Source organism: Pundamilia nyererei, unplaced genomic scaffold (genome assembly GCF_000239375.1).
Source record: "Pundamilia nyererei isolate P.nyererei 1_Seehausen unplaced genomic scaffold, PunNye1.0 scaffold00393, whole genome shotgun sequence".
Classification (NCBI taxonomy): domain Eukaryota; kingdom Metazoa; phylum Chordata; class Actinopteri; order Cichliformes; family Cichlidae; genus Pundamilia; species Pundamilia nyererei.
The window spans coordinates 130328-146706 of record NW_005187794.1 but is presented as its reverse complement, the minus strand read 5'-3'; the positions used below and the strand labels follow the sequence as shown (position 1 = coordinate 146706).

At 44.3% G+C, this 16379-nt stretch overlaps 1 protein-coding gene across 1 annotated transcript in view; it reads right to left on the bottom strand.

Moving 5' to 3' along the window:
- Positions 1-1190: 1190 nt before the first annotated feature.
- Positions 1191-16379, bottom strand: part of mta2 (metastasis associated 1 family, member 2) — a 29192-nt gene continuing 14003 nt past the window's right edge. The window contains exons 4-18 of the mRNA XM_005752975.2: positions 10953-11070; positions 10065-10128; positions 9825-9942; positions 9621-9723; positions 8545-8644; positions 7612-7800; positions 7395-7469; positions 7238-7296; positions 6116-6216; positions 5731-5870; positions 5356-5584; positions 5125-5214; positions 4277-4395; positions 3835-3977; positions 1191-3612 (exon numbers count right to left, since the gene is read on the bottom strand). Coding sequence (XP_005753032.1) covers positions 3459-3612; positions 3835-3977; positions 4277-4395; positions 5125-5214; positions 5356-5584; positions 5731-5870; positions 6116-6216; positions 7238-7296; positions 7395-7469; positions 7612-7800; positions 8545-8644; positions 9621-9723; positions 9825-9942; positions 10065-10128; positions 10953-11070 — 1802 coding nt within the window. The 3' untranslated portion in view covers positions 1191-3458. The remainder of the gene's footprint in view (positions 3613-3834; positions 3978-4276; positions 4396-5124; positions 5215-5355; positions 5585-5730; positions 5871-6115; positions 6217-7237; positions 7297-7394; positions 7470-7611; positions 7801-8544; positions 8645-9620; positions 9724-9824; positions 9943-10064; positions 10129-10952; positions 11071-16379) is intronic.

The window sequence follows — 16379 nt, the reverse complement described above, 5'->3', positions numbered from 1 at the left end:
ATTTTGTTCTTTGTAAGGTGACCTTGGGTTCTTGAAAAGCACCCTCAAAAATGTATTATTATTATTTATAGGTGAAATGAATGTGTTTTGCAGTATTGCATTGTTTAGCAGAAATAACCCATCTCTGCTATCAGTGCTGAATCTTTGCTTCAGCTCACATGTACAGAACTCTGTCTTCTACTCTGCATTGGCCTGTTTAAAGGTCCCACTGAAGCTTTTTCCTTAACCAAAGAAAGAATTCTGTGATCATCACTTCAGTTTTCTTTCAGGGTGTTTGGGATGTTGCTAAGCTGGCCCGTGGCTTCGTTCTCTGTAAGAGCAAAAAGACTGTTTAACTACCAAAGCTGTCGGCATCAGAGGTTGGCGCTGGCTATCGCATTAACATCTCTTTAATCTGTTGCATTTATTATTAAAGAGCAAAGGAACACGCCTCACCTGGCCATGAAGCTGCTTGTCAGTGAGCTAATTACTTTTGAGCCTGTGCTGCCGATCAAGGTGTCACTGTGGAAACTCTCGTTCTCAACTGATCACATTCACAAGGTTTCGAGAAAACCTACTGAGCTCAGATCCCCATCAGCGATTAAAGCTGGAAGTCTGCACTTCAGTCACAAGCTGTTTCATTTAAACCCGTCTGTGGTGATATACAGAAGGGAAATTACAAAAATGTGCCATGATCAGAAATCTATGGTCCTGATGAAGAAATGACTGAAGTCATTGCTAAAACTGACACTTTATATCCAAATGGCACCTTTGAGGTTTTTATTTACAGTGGTGTGAAAATGTGTTTGCCCTGATTTCCTATTTTTCGTATGTTTGTCACATTTTTGCTTGGACCAGTTTGCAGTCAGTCATGACCTCCAGGACGTCACAGAGAAGCAGAAGCAAGAACACACAGCGGGGTCCTGTCAGACTAAACTGGATAAAAAGAAACGTGACAACAGTGTAGGTCAGAATGGGGTCGGCCGCTGTGTGTCTGTAAGCTCCCCATGTGGCGTGTGGGTCAGGACTCGATGCTCTTTACATGTATAAACATTTTTTACAAGTATAAAAATGGAGAAATGCTTGAAACATTTCCAAGAGGAGGCCTTTGCTGTGTACCAAGAGAACAAAACCACAATCAGGCTGACAGTGTGAAAAGCTCCAGCTGTTTGATGTGAGGCAGCAGATGTGAAAGATGTCTGACCACGAAGAAAAAAAAAATCTTTATTTTTTTTCTTATCAAGATACATTAAAGGATACAGAGACATCGGAATAAAAAACACTTGAGAAAAAGTTTCACTTGTGGCATGTTTGTCTCTCCATCATTAAAAAAATCCACACCCTGTCCCTTTTGAAGGTCAGTCCTGGTTAAAAGAAGCAGTCCACCCACCCGATGAAGGAGAGATGCTTCACACGTACAGTAGCCTGTTAGCGCAGTCTCCTCATTAACAGAGTTACACACCTCAGATGTACAAAATTAAAAACAAACAAACCAAAACTAAAAGTTTTCAATATTCCACTTCTGCAGTTTTCTTTACACACATTAGCATTTGCTACAAACTTGACAATTCAATTTCTTTTTTGAGAGGAAATATTACAAAGCTCACATCGGGACCAAATCTGCTTAAAAAAAGTCATCACTGCCGCAGACGCAGAGGAATCGTAAGGATCCAACAGCTCGGTTTCAGCACTCTCCCTCCGATAAAGGTACAAAGAGGAAAGAAAAACCACAAACAGCAGAAGAGTCCTCCGCACAGTCCTCACATCCCGTCAGAACCAAAACATCCACACATGTACAGAACAGGATGAAGGCTGCATGAAGACAAAAGGGTCAAAGGTCAAGGTGTGTTTCCCATTTGACTCCACTCCTAGAGCCCCGTGTTTTTGCATACATTTTCTGCTTGATTCGACCCACATTTATGAACTGACCACTAACATCAGGGACACTGTCCTGTTCCTTCAGACTGTCTCGCTGCCTGTTCTCCTGCACATTATGGCTTCGTTTTGGACTTCTGCAGAAATCCCACACATGATCTCAAAGCCAAATTTATGATAACTGAGTTGTGAGTAAGCAGCCTGTGTTGTCGGCTGCACCTCTCCTGCTGTATGTACTAACAATTTACAGTAAGCAAAGCACAGAGTGGCTGTTGGAATAAAAACCTATTTCAAAGAAACCTGATTGGCTGCTGCCCAGAGTAGTGATTTACCATTTCCTCTGTGCAGACGCACTGAGTGAGGGGAACAAACTAAACCAAAAACAACTGCAGACGAAGTCTTCAGTGTTTTCAGTTAGTAAACACAATCAGCTCAAACTCTTATTTTGATACCGAGGGTTCAATAATGGACGGAGCTCCAGAAGAAGGAAACAGGTTTGTATGAGGCTCCGATTCTGCGTCTTTGTAAAGTCTAGTCTGACATTTACACACCGTTCCAGTGGGTGGACAGGTGTGCACACCTGCATCTCTGAGGTTTGTTCCTAAAATGAGAGAACTGAACGTAAAGTCAAGTGTGTTGAACGTTTCCAGGCCTGAATGACAGACTGCAGCCATGGAAAGAGTTACAACACGCGGCAGACTAACACCACATTTCCCTCCATCACCACAGCCCACCCGATGATTCTGCTCTGCTAGGATGGAGGAAAGGAGGCTCGAGAGGAATCCTGAAACCGAGGCAAACCCTGGGCCTGCTCAAGCTGTCCTACAGTCCTGTAAGGGTGTCGCCCCTTCAGTGATGCATATATTTACACAAAGATAAGAGACGGGAAAGTCAAACAATGTCTGCTTTATCACCATTGCTTCAGGAAGAAAAATATATGAATTTAAATGACACATTTAAAAGCAGGGCAAGTGTGAGTGTGAGGGCTCCATCACGCTGGCTGCTGCTCTACAACAAACTGATGTGACATCTGCTGGTACGAGATGCTGCTCTGCTGTCACTTCAGCCAGTCGTGCCTCTCAGCATTTGTGCCATTGCTGCTGTGTGTTGGATTTTAACACTATTTCAATGACCAGAGCACAGCAGCTCAGAGCCTCCGAGTGCACAGAACAGACTGGAAACTTTAAAAAATGATCTGCTTCTGGTTGTGAGTTCTCCTCCTCCGATAGTGGCGACGCCTACCACTCAGGACAACACTGCACTCTAAGTTCTGGTATAAATGGTACGGAGCCGAGGCAGGGTTACCATTGGCGACCAATTCAGCATGTATGCCGGAGCCCTGAGGGTTTAATGTGTGCTTACTGAATAGGTGTGTGTGTGTGTGTGTGTGTGTGTGTGTGTGTGTGACAGAGAGAGAAACACATTAACTTATGGGAAGTAAAAGAGGACTAAAAGGAACATGACACTGAAAATGGGGGAGGAAAAAAAAAGAAGACTACTGTATGCTGTACTGTGCTGCCTATAAGTGATGGCTTAAACACAGCCCCTCCCACTGCCCACCCCACCCCCATGTCCTGTTAAAAGACCACCCTCAGCCCTCATTTTCAGTCCTCCAGGACGATGGGCTCGCTGGTGTTGGAGGGGACGAGGGGCATGGCTAGGGAGCGTGGCGGCGGCGGCAGTTTGATCCGGACCAGGAGGTGAGGTTTCCTTGCTGCCCGGCGCATCTCAGACTGGGTGAGATGTTTCCTCAGAGCCCTGGTTCACAGAGACCAGTGATAAGAACACACATCCACTCTGACACAATAATGCTTCAATTAGCTAACACTGTGTGTAATACCCAAGTCACTCTGATGACACCCGTCTGTGTGTGATCCTGCTGACTGTGCATGTCTGTGTGCTAAAGACTGCTGGCTTTAGTTAAGTTGGGGCATTGATGATCTACTGTGGTAAATCAGGAAGTGCTGTGCTGCCATGTACCTGGTGTCCTTTGTGGCAACAAACACCACAGGGTTGGGAGCTTCTCCCTGGCTCACTTTCTGCCGCTTGATGACAGACTGAGAGGTGGTTCTCATACCTGAAGTATATGGCCTCCCATTGGCTGGGTATGGCACTCCTGCAGCCTGTGAACCAATGAAGAAAACAACAATTGATCAGACTGCAGTGCAAAAAGGAAACACGAGAGTAAAACATGCTGGCTTTCCACCACTTTTTGGATTTAATGATGCAGTAGTATACTACAAGCTGCCCAGCAGGCCCCAACATAAAATGCAAGAAATTAGCAGCCATTAGTTCTGTGAGGAGTGAAATTACATGCACACTCTGAGGAAAAGAATGAAAACAGGCAGCAGATGAGTGTGTTGTAGCAGTTACAAAAGGAGCATATTTTCTTAAATATAAGCCATGTGAGAAGAACACTGACGCTTTCAAAGCTTCTCTTCCCCAGCAGGCTCTGGCCCACTCGAGGCTGGTTGGCCTGGTTCCTGTTGATGGGTGTCGGGGGTCCTCTGGTTGCCTTCAGTTTCAGAGGAGCAGAGATGGCTGCGAAGACAAAAGCAGCAGGGCAAGTTTATCTCTTTAGCATCTTTCAAAAACAAGGCCAACAAACAGTGTTTCTAAGACACTCAAGGCTTGACGAGAGAAAAAAGGCTGATAAGATTTAGTGATTTACTCTGTCAATAAATATCCTGAAACACATCGTCTCATAATCACCATTTAACAACATAAACCTCAGGCTACAGTCCCACACAGCAACACAAATCCATATCCTTATGAAGACACACGTGATCCTTGTCTTAGCAGTAAGGTATGGACAACGCCGACAACGCACAAATGAAGACACTTTAAAGCGATCGTCACGGTGATTCTACTGCTGCAGCCAGACGGCTCATCAGTTTGGTGCCTGCTGAAGTTCAGGGTCTGACTGCTGATCTGGGGTCTGCATTCGCTCAGCTTTAGCGTTACTCTGGGTTCTTGGCTAGCCTAGTGTTAGCATGGTGTCGGTGCAGGTGCTTGCAAAGAGCTGAAGGTGTTAGCAGCATAATGGAGCTGTTTCTACTTTACTACGGTGCTCTCGTCCTTTTGTGCTAAAAATTAAAGTAGTCCAAATCACACAAACTGCACTCAGCTGATTGGCTGAAGGCACACTAACCTACATGTGGCATCACAGGCAGTAGAGGACTTTAATAATTACATGTGGTATAATCTAAAGGAAGCATTAACTTGGAACAGCTTCATATTCAGTGCGCTGGTCACATTCTGCGTTCTTACCCAAATCCTTCACTATGGTGGCCAGTGACTGTCGAGGCACCAGCTTGCTCTTCACTGGAGTTTTTGTGGCTTTGGGCAGCCTGATCATACCTGAGGAAATAAAAAAATAAACTCTGTTGAACTCATTTAAGGAGGTTTGAAAACATCACTGAAGGACAAAGCTGTCAAACTTGCTGCTTGTTAGCAGGTTCAAATGAGCGTAGAAGAAAGAGGGGGTGAGTGTGCACATACACTCAGCCTTGACAGCGTTGGCGTTGATGGAGGCGTAGGGGCGTCGAGCAGCACGTCGAGGCTGCAGAATGTCTTCGCACACCCGCCGAGCAATGCGGGTGAGCTTGGTGGTCTGCAGGATGAATGTCTGGCGGTTCTTGGCCAGCAGCTTGGCTCGACCCTCGTTGCGGGTGAACGGTGACATTCCCTGTACCTCCTGGCGTGTCATGTGACCACGAGGGCCTGACTCCTGGACGGACAGAAAGAACAGATTTAGTCTTAAGGAGGTGCAAGACAGCCCGAAACATTCCAAGTCTGCTGATTAGCTCATGTGGATTTCTTTAGTGCTTTTCATTCAAACACATTTCTAAAGAAAGAGCCGATGGGGAGACTTACAGAGCCAGCTCTAGCAGCACCCTCAAGCTGTGTGGGAGTCTTCAGACCTCCGTACTTCTTCCAGTAAATCCAACAGGAGGCGCACAGTCTGCACTGCATGTTTGGGGGACCCCAGGCGTACCACTGAGGAGACTGAGCCGCTGGGTTGGAGACAAACGATTTAGTGAGTTAGCACCTGTATCTGTCAGGTCCAGGTGCCTCGATGAACACCTGCCAGTAATACATGGGTCTTCTGTGATCGCCGGTAATCAGAACAAGTTGGTGGCATAAGAAAGAAAGACTGTATTTACATCTATTTTAATGTGTGCGTGTGGACAGTCAACACTCCCACTGCAAACGAGTGTGGGTCAGACTTTATCTAAACCCAGCCTGTGTGCACACTTACTGTGGCAGCTCTCACAGCTGAGTCCCTTCTGAAAGCCCGCCGCTCCGTTCATCCCAGGCTTGCTGCTGGGCACCATGATCTGGTTGGGGTTGGGTTTGGTACTGTTGAAGGAGGACAGAGTTATTCAACAATTAGTGAAGCATGTTCCATCATGTGGTTCAGTTCTCCTACATACAGAAAGGTGCTGGTTTACTGCCTCACGTCATAATACCTCATAGCTTATTTGTTAGAATGCTTCTGCGTTAAACAGTTTTTAGTTGTTTGGCTTTTGTTACATTTATTATACTTCTTTTGTTACATTTATTATACTTCTTTTGTTACATTTATTATACTTCTTTTGTTACATTTGTAACTTGTATTTATTTTAAGCTGTGCTACTATAATATCTTTATTCATTAATCCAAAAGTGACATTTTAATCTAATTAAATCTATGGTAAGACTTTAATGACTGTGGCTTAAATAGCTAATGACAATCACAAATCCAGCATCATATTTCCCAACATCTACCAGAAAGGACAATGATAAAGTCTTCACTGTTTGAACAGTGTTTTCATTCCTTTATTCAATCAACACTTTGCCGGGGCTCCTTAAACATCTGCCCAACTGATTGTAGCATAAATGGACCGATTAGCGTGATCCGTGGCCAGCAGACTGACGGACCACTGTTCTCTACATGAGCTCTCTATTCCCACGCCTAGCTGCAGCCACTTTGCTGAGCATGTCTGTGGTAGCTCTTGATACTCTGACAACAGTCCCAGTCCTCCTCTTCTGAAGCTTGCAGACTCAGCCGGGGTTCAAAGCGATCCAAGGCGGTCTGAAGGTGTAACGCCAACAGACTGCATGCCATTGGCTGCTGAGTGGCATCAATGACTCCTGAGAGCATCTTTTTCACAAACAACGCCACGGTTGAAACCCGGCGACACAAAAACAGAACGCTGCGGTCACAGTCTGACAACAATCACCTCGACGTCCTCCTTTGTTGTGACGCTGGTGTTGTATACAAATGGTGTCATGTGACCTCTGGCTGCGTTGCGATAACAACCCAAAGCACATTAGGTGGTCCCCAATAGTAATGGTAAACTTGTAAACTAGTAAACTTGATAGCTGTGATCAATACTCACTAGGTAGGGATGTACACCTGCTTCAGCTTGCTGTCTGCTTCTGCTGCTTTCAGTCGTTTCTGAGAGAAGACGTGGAGAGAGCGGGAGATTTTTGTTGAAAACAAAACGTCTGAAAGTGTTTGTTGATGCCGTTAAACACAACATGCTGTCGACAAACCTGCTGGATGTAACGGTCAGTAGTCTTCCACATGTAGTAGAACTGGACCACACTAGCTAGGGATTTCCAGGGCAGCTGAGGGAGAGAAGGGAAACATCTGCTGATCCCAGGACTCAGAGTGCAGCTTAAACTTCCTCTTCAGCACTGAATATCTGTGTCACTACTGTTCAAATGCCCACGTGAATAATGTGAGAGAAAAACACTGAGGAGAGCTTACAAAGTCCTGGCGGATGTCATTGAAGTCTTTGCCGTATTTCTCCAGCGCCTCCTCAAACAGCATGGCCTCAGAGGCGCTCCACTCCTCCATCTCATCGCGGCAGAGCACCGGACCTCCCTGAGGAACCAAGGTGGACATGGCTTTGGCCAGGTCATAGTTGTTCTTCTGCAGTGTGTCCATAGCATGGAACTAAAGGCAGAGACAGGGAGTAAGACGAGTGACCAAAGTTTTCCATCGCACACAAACAATACAGAACCCTGCAAGTCAGCTGTTGTGCACAAATCCCCTTTGTGACACACAAAGTAGGGCTGGGCGTCATAAAACCATTATCACCCAAAGTATGACCCAATGCAGACTAAAAAGCTCGTTACATGAGTCTCAACTGATAATCGTGGAAACAACACGTACACAGAGTGTCATATTTAAACGTCTCAAATCAAGAAAATGGATTTTTAAAAGCGATATCCGCTGTCCGCTTGTCAGTTTTTCCACGTAACACTTCACAATCAAGCTCAAGATCCTGTTGAGACTTTTCAAAATAAACTGAATCACATGAAAGAGTTTATTGAGGAGAAGCAAAACAAGAGACGTCAGGTGCTAAAAAACAAACCTTAGACTCAAACTTTGAAAGATGGTGTCCGTTACAACTTTTGTCTAAAATGTCTCGTTTCATGCATCGGTTAAAACACTCGACTCCAGCTACGTGACGCCCAGATGGAAACACTTCACGCAAGTTGAGCTGCCTGAGATTCACAGAATTTACAGAAAATGTTACATTTTTGTGATTTATATCGTTGTCAGGACGACAGAGATTTTGGTCATATCGCACAGCCCTGCTATGAACTAAAAATTCACCCATAGCATTGCTCATTATTTCCTGTGTTAGTGCAGGTGGAGTACGATAGCAACCTTTGGTTAGTGTTCACGTCTCACCAGTGTGATGTCTCTGGATGCTGCAGCTGCACTCATGTGGAGGCTGGGCTGGCGGATGGAGCTGCTGCAGTCCAGGGCCCGAGCAAACGTACCCACAGCCCTGAAACAAACACACCACTGACTGCTCAGTAAAAACCAGGAAACATCAGTGTTAACCATTTGAGGCCCTGTGTGACCTGACTGGTAGCTTCAGTTAGATTTGCCTTTAAAGGCAAGCTTTACATACTCCACTGTAGCATGACACTATGTACCGTGACAACACGCATCATATTTACACTGTTTGATAAAAACTAATGTGATGTTAAAGTGGGCATGAAATACTGCATGTATAAAGGCTCATTTACAGCACTGAGAGTAACTCTGTCTGTGCAGCTGGATTTAAGAAATCAGTGCTTAAAGTTTAATGTTTTAGTACAGTTTAGAGTGTGACATCACCAGGTTGGTTATTTGTTGCTCACAGACTTGGACCGTGTTAGCTAACTAATAACAGAACCACTAACTCAGTGAAATGTAAGGAAACATAACTGTGTTTCTTACCCAAGCACGATTGGAAATCCTAGCATCCTAATATAAAAGAATTATTTTATTATATAAAATACCGCTGATCGTATCAGTACATCCAGCCACACGAGGAAAAATCCCTTTCTGACTCCAGTTTGTGGTGATCCACCTGTCACCTGACTCACAGCCTCGCCTCCACACTGTTCTCATTTACAACGTGCAGCTAGCCAAACAACAAAGAATCACTCAGACAGTGAAAGTGGACAGTATCTGCTCTGTTTCTTAACATGAAACTCACTGTTACATCCAGCGACAGCACAAACGTGAAGTCCCTCGTTTCCCTGAGTTTGGCGGTCGGTTCTGTCACTGGCGAGCTAATATAAACTAATCTAATCTAATAATAATGATAAAGTCTATTGGCCACAACCAGCCAACCAACCTGAAGATGTCACGTTCTGTACTGACACAAGATGGTGCTAAACATGATCTAAAAACTGGCGAATTTAGAAGTTGCCATGGAAACAAGCTGTAGCAATGACGATGTAGTCGGGTGGCAGATGGCAGGCGAGCGTTACCTCGCTACCACCAGGAACTGGTCGATCTGAGGATCTTTGAGCTGGTTGTTGGGATCCCACACCTTGGTCTCCAGCTTCTCTTGGACCCGGGTGTCTGATTCACCTGAGACGGGGACAAATGGCTTGAACTACTAATACACCAACGCCTCCTCAAAGTAAATAATGTAAATGTATTAAAACAACTTGAACACGCTTGCTGCTCACCCTCAGCTAGCTTATCAGGGATCTCTGCCTGGTATTTGGAGCCCACCCGAATCTCGCCTTGATCTGCTAGCAGGGTCTTCTGGACAGGGTCGAATACGAGTGAGTAGAAGAAACAGTCCTGGACAGAACAGAGCAAAGGTTAGAGCCACTTCACAGTGCCACTCTCTTTGCAATACGAAATATCGAAGCGAACAATTAAGTATCAAAGTAATGTGACAAATAAACAGATGGCATGTTTACCTCTTTCTCCAGGTACCCGGCTAAGACATCTGTTTCGTTGAGAAGGGTCACGTTACATTTTCCCCTGAGGAGAGCACAGAGAGGATGTCAAAGACACAAATGCATCTTCTCAGTAAGTAAAACAAGAAGGAAAAATCTGGTTTGATGACATCCCTGCCGCATTCAGTCCCCAAAAAAGGGGATTAAAAAAACAAAAGCAAAAAAGTAGTGTCAAGCCTTTTTTGTGGTCATTATAATCCGCGCATCTCATAATCAAAAACTTTCTTGCTCATTTTTTTTGCTGCTTGAAATCATTTTGACTTTTAACAAGCTGCAACATATGAATAACACGCATCCATTCATCGCCTGTCTGGATCAAGGTTTCAGGGCAGAAGTCTAAGCAGAGACACAGAGGTGTTCCCAAACCAGCCAAGAGGTGTGATCGTGGTGTCCTGGGCCCAGTCCAGGGCCTCCTCTCAGTAGCACATGGCTGAAACACCTCAGGGGTCACAGTAAGCGGATAGCTCAACTGTCTGTTTTGATGTAAGAGTACAGCATTGCTCTGGAGTCCTTGACACCAATGACCACGCTCAAACTGTCTTTCTCTACGATCACGGTAATCTTTAGCAAACTAGGTAACAATACAAAGTAGAACTGATGGGCAAATGTTTAGAAGCAAATTCAGTCGTCAAGTTTAGGACTTCATTGACTACAGAGGAAAGAATAAGTGATGGCAGGAGCGGTGATGTATGGTGCTGTGCAGGGACAGATTTGATCACCCCTTCAATGGGTGAGAATGGTTACAGCCAGGACCATTTCTCAGCAGATCAGTCCCAAATGCACATGGCTGTTGTCAGAGCTGTAACTAAACTGCAGGTGTGTGATAAGGCTCTGCTGGTAGTCACTTACCGTATGTGAGTGGCAGGTAGAGATTCAAACTGTCGAGACAGGAAGAGTTCTCTGTGTTTGAGCTGGTGTTTCTGCTGTTCAGACAGTTGTGGCTGCTTTGACTCCTCCTCAAACTCTCCTAGACACAGAAAGAACTCAGAATTAGCAAGAGTCACTGTTAGGAACTGAAGACGCGAACCTCTGAGTTTACAGCTATAACATAACTTGTAACGTTTGAATGTGGACACAGCAGGCAGAGAAAAATGGGTGAAACTTCATGCAGTGACTGAGATCACAAGACAAATCAAGTAAACCCTCCAGCAGAGACTGGTTTTACTGCAGCAAACACTGGAGATGCTTTGCTACACAATCCTGTGACTGAAGACACCTTTGGTATGTCCAAAAATGACCTCCCATCTCCTTTGCTACTCACTCGTCCTGACCTTGATGGAAAACATCATGAGGTCAAGGAAAGCTGTGTGGGAGGATTGATAAGGACGCAGGGAAAGCGAAGCACTAACCTGAGAATCTGACCACAGTCACACTTGCAGATTCACTCCTCTCAGAGCTCCTCCACAAAACTGCCATTTTCTCATCTATCCCCATGTGGCTTTAAGTGCACGTGTGTCATGTATTCATGCTGAAAATAAGTCGATTATATAGCTTAGAGTTGATAACTCAGATGAGTTTCTGTGAGATTTGTACTCATGTTCAAACCTTAAGGTCCATTAAAACCTGGCAAATAACATCTCCAAACTCCAAAAGCTGTATTGTTGTGTTCAGAAAAAGTTAGCATTTAAAAAAAGAAAAGAAACACTTTTAGTGTTTTGAAATCAGTGAAGGTGGGTAATAGCCAAGGATTTATTCCTGCACCCATTTAAGTGGAAGAAGAAAAAGAAGTGAAACTAAGCCTTGTAGGAAAAAATCTAATAGTTTTGAAAAGTGAATCCTCAAGTTAACTTTAATGGTCCAAATGGCAGAAAAATGTTACTACTATTAACATGTGAGTAACTGCAGTACCATTAAGAGCAGTTAGCAGGCCCACGGCGGTTAGAAAATAGGCAAAGCAGTCCAAAGATGGTTGCAGTGACATAAAAGCAAACAGATAACAGCAGCTATTTATTTCAGTCTGTGTACATTAAACTGCTGCACAGAGGGAGAGAAACTGCACATGCAACCACTGGACTGGTTCTTGTGTTTTTACTACATGCCTCATTCACTCATTCATACAAACACTCCCGAGGTATCGAGGCCTGTAGTGTGAGCGAAGCCAAGTCTGAATGAAGTGCAGAGCAACAGTCCAACCACAGTAACTGAATAACAAAGACTGCGAGGTGCTGCTTTAGATATTCAAAGAAAAAAAAAATTGCACACTAATTTTTTAATGACAAAAAATCAAGAATTAAAAAAGTAGATTTTCCAGTGATTAAAACTAAAGCAGCAGTCAGCACAGAGCAGTGCAGGTTGACACTGGTTAGTATTGCTGTAAATATTATTAGTGGACTTGCTGTAAAGCAATCTGATTATCTGACACTAGCAGAGCCATGAGACACTTTTCAGACACTGAGATGTGAAAAAACGAAGCCACACGTGTGAGTGTGTGTTTCGCCACTAGATTGCGCATTCTGAATTTCAGGCGGTCAAGTGATTTGCTGTAAGAAGGAGGGGAGGGACTACTTCACTCCCATCTCTGTGGACCCCGCCCCTGCACTGAACCACAGGAAACCCTGTCAGTGAGGGCACAGGAGAGAAAGAGAGGGATGGTACCTTAAGCCACACCCCTTTTCTGTTAACCTCTCAACCCCCCCCCCCCCTTCACCGGTCCGGCTAGTCCCTGCCAGACAAAGTAGGAAACCCTGTGTGCCAAACCGAAAGCGCCCATCCCCCTCCACAACATGTATCCCCAACTCCACACACACACACAAAAGAAGACACAGCACACACAGAAGGAGCGACGGGCACATTTCTAGAGAAAAACACATACTTTGTTAGAAACGCACTGTCCCCGATCTGACAAAGACTCCAGATGCATCCCAATTAACTCACTGGTTGCTGTGGCCCTGTGGACAGATCAAGGGCCTTTTGTTCTGCATAAAGAACTTGAGTATAAAGAAGGAGGAAGAGGAGGGAGCAGCAGTGAAACAAGCGAGTCCAATAAACAAGGTTTGGTCCTAACGAGCAGCAGTACAGAACGTGCACTTCTTCAGCACTAAGAGGCCTAGAAGCGACCAACCCAGACCTAAACAGAGTAGAACAGGACTACTTATACCCACAAAGGTCAACGATGGATCACTGTGTGCCTCTGTCATACTTCAGTGCACCAACAATCCTGATAAGTCAGTTAAGCAGTGACATTAGGAACACTGTAACTACCCTGTAACGAGACGTATTTGAACTCCAAATGCTAGTTGCAGTTTCACCTGCCGAGCAAAACTGGATACATTTGGAAATTAAGCTATTTTATGACATGAGTAAAAAACAAAACCAAACAAAGACTGGCCTGAAAACATTTTCCCTATTAGACGCACGGTTTAATGTTCAATGACAAAACAACAACGTGTTTGTTAGAATCCTGCAGTAGCCACTTTATCCTTTTGCACGAGGCAGTCAAAGCAAGTAAGAATACAGCGCTTTATATTTTTACACGATCCACAGCTGGTGTGGAGCACCCACAATATGGTTGCATACGTACAGCGACAATAAAAGGCTATTATATTCTATTTAAAGACTGTGCAGCTTATCATGGCCCAGGCTGAGAGTTCGAGGGCTGGGGACAGTCTGGATTTGACTTGGCCAAACTTGTGTGTAATGGGTCTATTGTGCTCTTGCATTACTTTACTGATCCATGTAGCTATTTGCATTGAAGCATTACAAATACACAAGTGTGATACACCACAGTCAATTCATGTTCTAATTTTTTTCCAACTAAAAGCATTCACTTTTTGTGGCACACTGGGAAAAATTCCCTTCTCACAGCAAACCTGCCAGACACACTCATTCATTATCACTGAAGAAGTCAGGCTGTTGTTACAGTGTGAAGCTCTGAGCTCCAGAAGTCATTCTTAATTTTATTATTATCGTCTTCTCTTGCAAATATTTCCCCCCCTTCTGCCAATTATACATGAGCAATGACCTGCTCCATCCAGCATCAGCTCATTGCTTCTTTACTACCTCACACATCATGGCTGCAGTGCACTGGTGGCTAACTAGAGAGCTAACATAGCACAGTGGAAGCTAACAGCCATTAAAAAGCTCAACAATGACTCATTTTCTCTGTAATTATGTTCAGTGCAAGACTTGTTGGGAAGTCTTTATTATATTACAGTAACATAACATGTTGTGGTCAAATCTTTGTGTGTGTGTGACACTTACATGCTTTGCTGACGAAGACTAATGCAATTAGGTGAAAACATCGTGGTTCTTATCATGTACTACTTACTAATGAACAAAGTTTAACATTAGCAGCGACTTGGAATCTATAGAATCTGCAAATTATCCTATAAAAAGCTCTCTCTTAGTTCATGCAAAAATCAGTCTGGATTTAAACCGCATTCTCTGAACATCGTGTCCTTAGAACCGTTACCACAGCAGGCCGTCGTTTAGTCAGTCACCTTCAACTGTTTTCTGCCACACTAGAAATTAAATTCATCACATTTCAGATGCCAAACATGAGCTTTTAGTACTACATAATTCAAATCAAAAGAGCATGTTTCGGGAGCCGTTTTAGCTCAGCGGTTTCAACCTTTTTTGCGCCACGGATCGGTTTATGTCCGACAGTATTTTCACGTACTGGCCTTTAAGTTGTCACGGATAAATACAACAAAATAAAACCAGTACCAAGATTTATTTATAACACATGGGAAAAGACCCAGGGAAACAGAGTTAGCGATAAAATAAAATAAAAAAAACAAACAAACGCTAAAAACCCTACACACACACACACACACATATATACATGTAGTTTTGGCATCTAGCACAATAATACATAAATGCAAATATTAAATATTATAGATAGCATGGCTATTTAATAATGATCAGCTGGGGATGTTCAGCTCGTGTGCTACATCTCCTAAATCCACCACGTATGGGAAACAGACTGCTCGGCCTCCTTTAAAGAGCAGCCATACCTTTAAAGAGGACACATGAATGCTGCCAGCAGACACACTGATGGCACACATTATGGACAATTGTTACAAGTGCCAACATATGACCATTAAAAAGAAAAACCAAACAAACAAAAACCAAAAACAACCAAACAGCGTGTGTGTGTGTGTGTGTGTGTGTGTGTGTGCTGATGGACAGAGAGGGGGAGAACTATCAATGCATCCGTGTGGGCGTGTCTTTGTCTGCAGAACTGCAGCCTGAGGAGTAAGGAGGTAGAGCTGGTGTTGGGGAGGGGCTAATGACTGAGTGATCAGTCTCCAGCAGTGTGCATGCCATTACCAACAACTCACTGCTTCAACCCTCTAATAACACACAGAACAGACACTGGGCTCATAGGGTGGAACCGGCTGGTTATGGCGCTCCATGTATGCCCTGCCTGCTCACATCTTACACCGTGCTGTTATGTGCTGGATTGTTTCAGACCGTCTTTGCACAGCCTGCACCCGGGGTCTTGCCTGGTGTGACAGACCCCAGCCTCTATGGATCTTGTGCTCAGAGCTTGTTCCTGTGTTGCCATGACTAGCGCCTCTGTGCTGTCTTTCAGTCCAGCCACTGGTAGGATTTCTCAGTGTCAGCCACTAATAGCTTATCAGGTGTTATAGTGAATGATTGCAGTAACTGAATCAGTTAGTGTCTGCAGTGTCTGCAGGCTCCTAGCTTGTGCAGTTAGAAGCATGTGATGGTGTGGAGCGGTATCTCCCTCACTGGAAAAAAACAAGGCTTGTTATCATTGGAGGCAATCAAGATACCAAGACTGTGGTAATCCCATTACACCACAGTCTGGGACTGAACTCCAAGATGATAACTTGCCATCAACGAAAGGAGTTTATCAGAGACCACATTCAGAATTTGGGAATAGAGTGGATGGAATTGGCAGCCTGCAGTTCTGACCCTCAATCCCACTGAACACTGTGGGAGCTGCTTGGGCCAAACTGACTCAAGAGAACGTGCACAGTGTGTTTGTGTGAGTCCCACCAGTTAGTTAAGTCCAGCGTGTAGCTGCCAGCAGTTTTTGGGCTAATTTCAGTACAAATGTAAGTGCATTTCATACATTTATTTTATAATACTAATAATTATTATTTATACAGTGGGGCAAAAAAGTATTTAGTCAGCCACCGATTGTGCAAGTTCCCCCACCTAAAATGATGACAGAGGTCTGTAATTTGCACCAGAGGTACACTTCAACTGTGAGAGACAGAATGTGAAAAAAAATCCATGAATCCACATGGTAGGATTTGTAAAGAATTTATTCGTAAATTAGGGTGGAAAATAAGTATTTGGTCA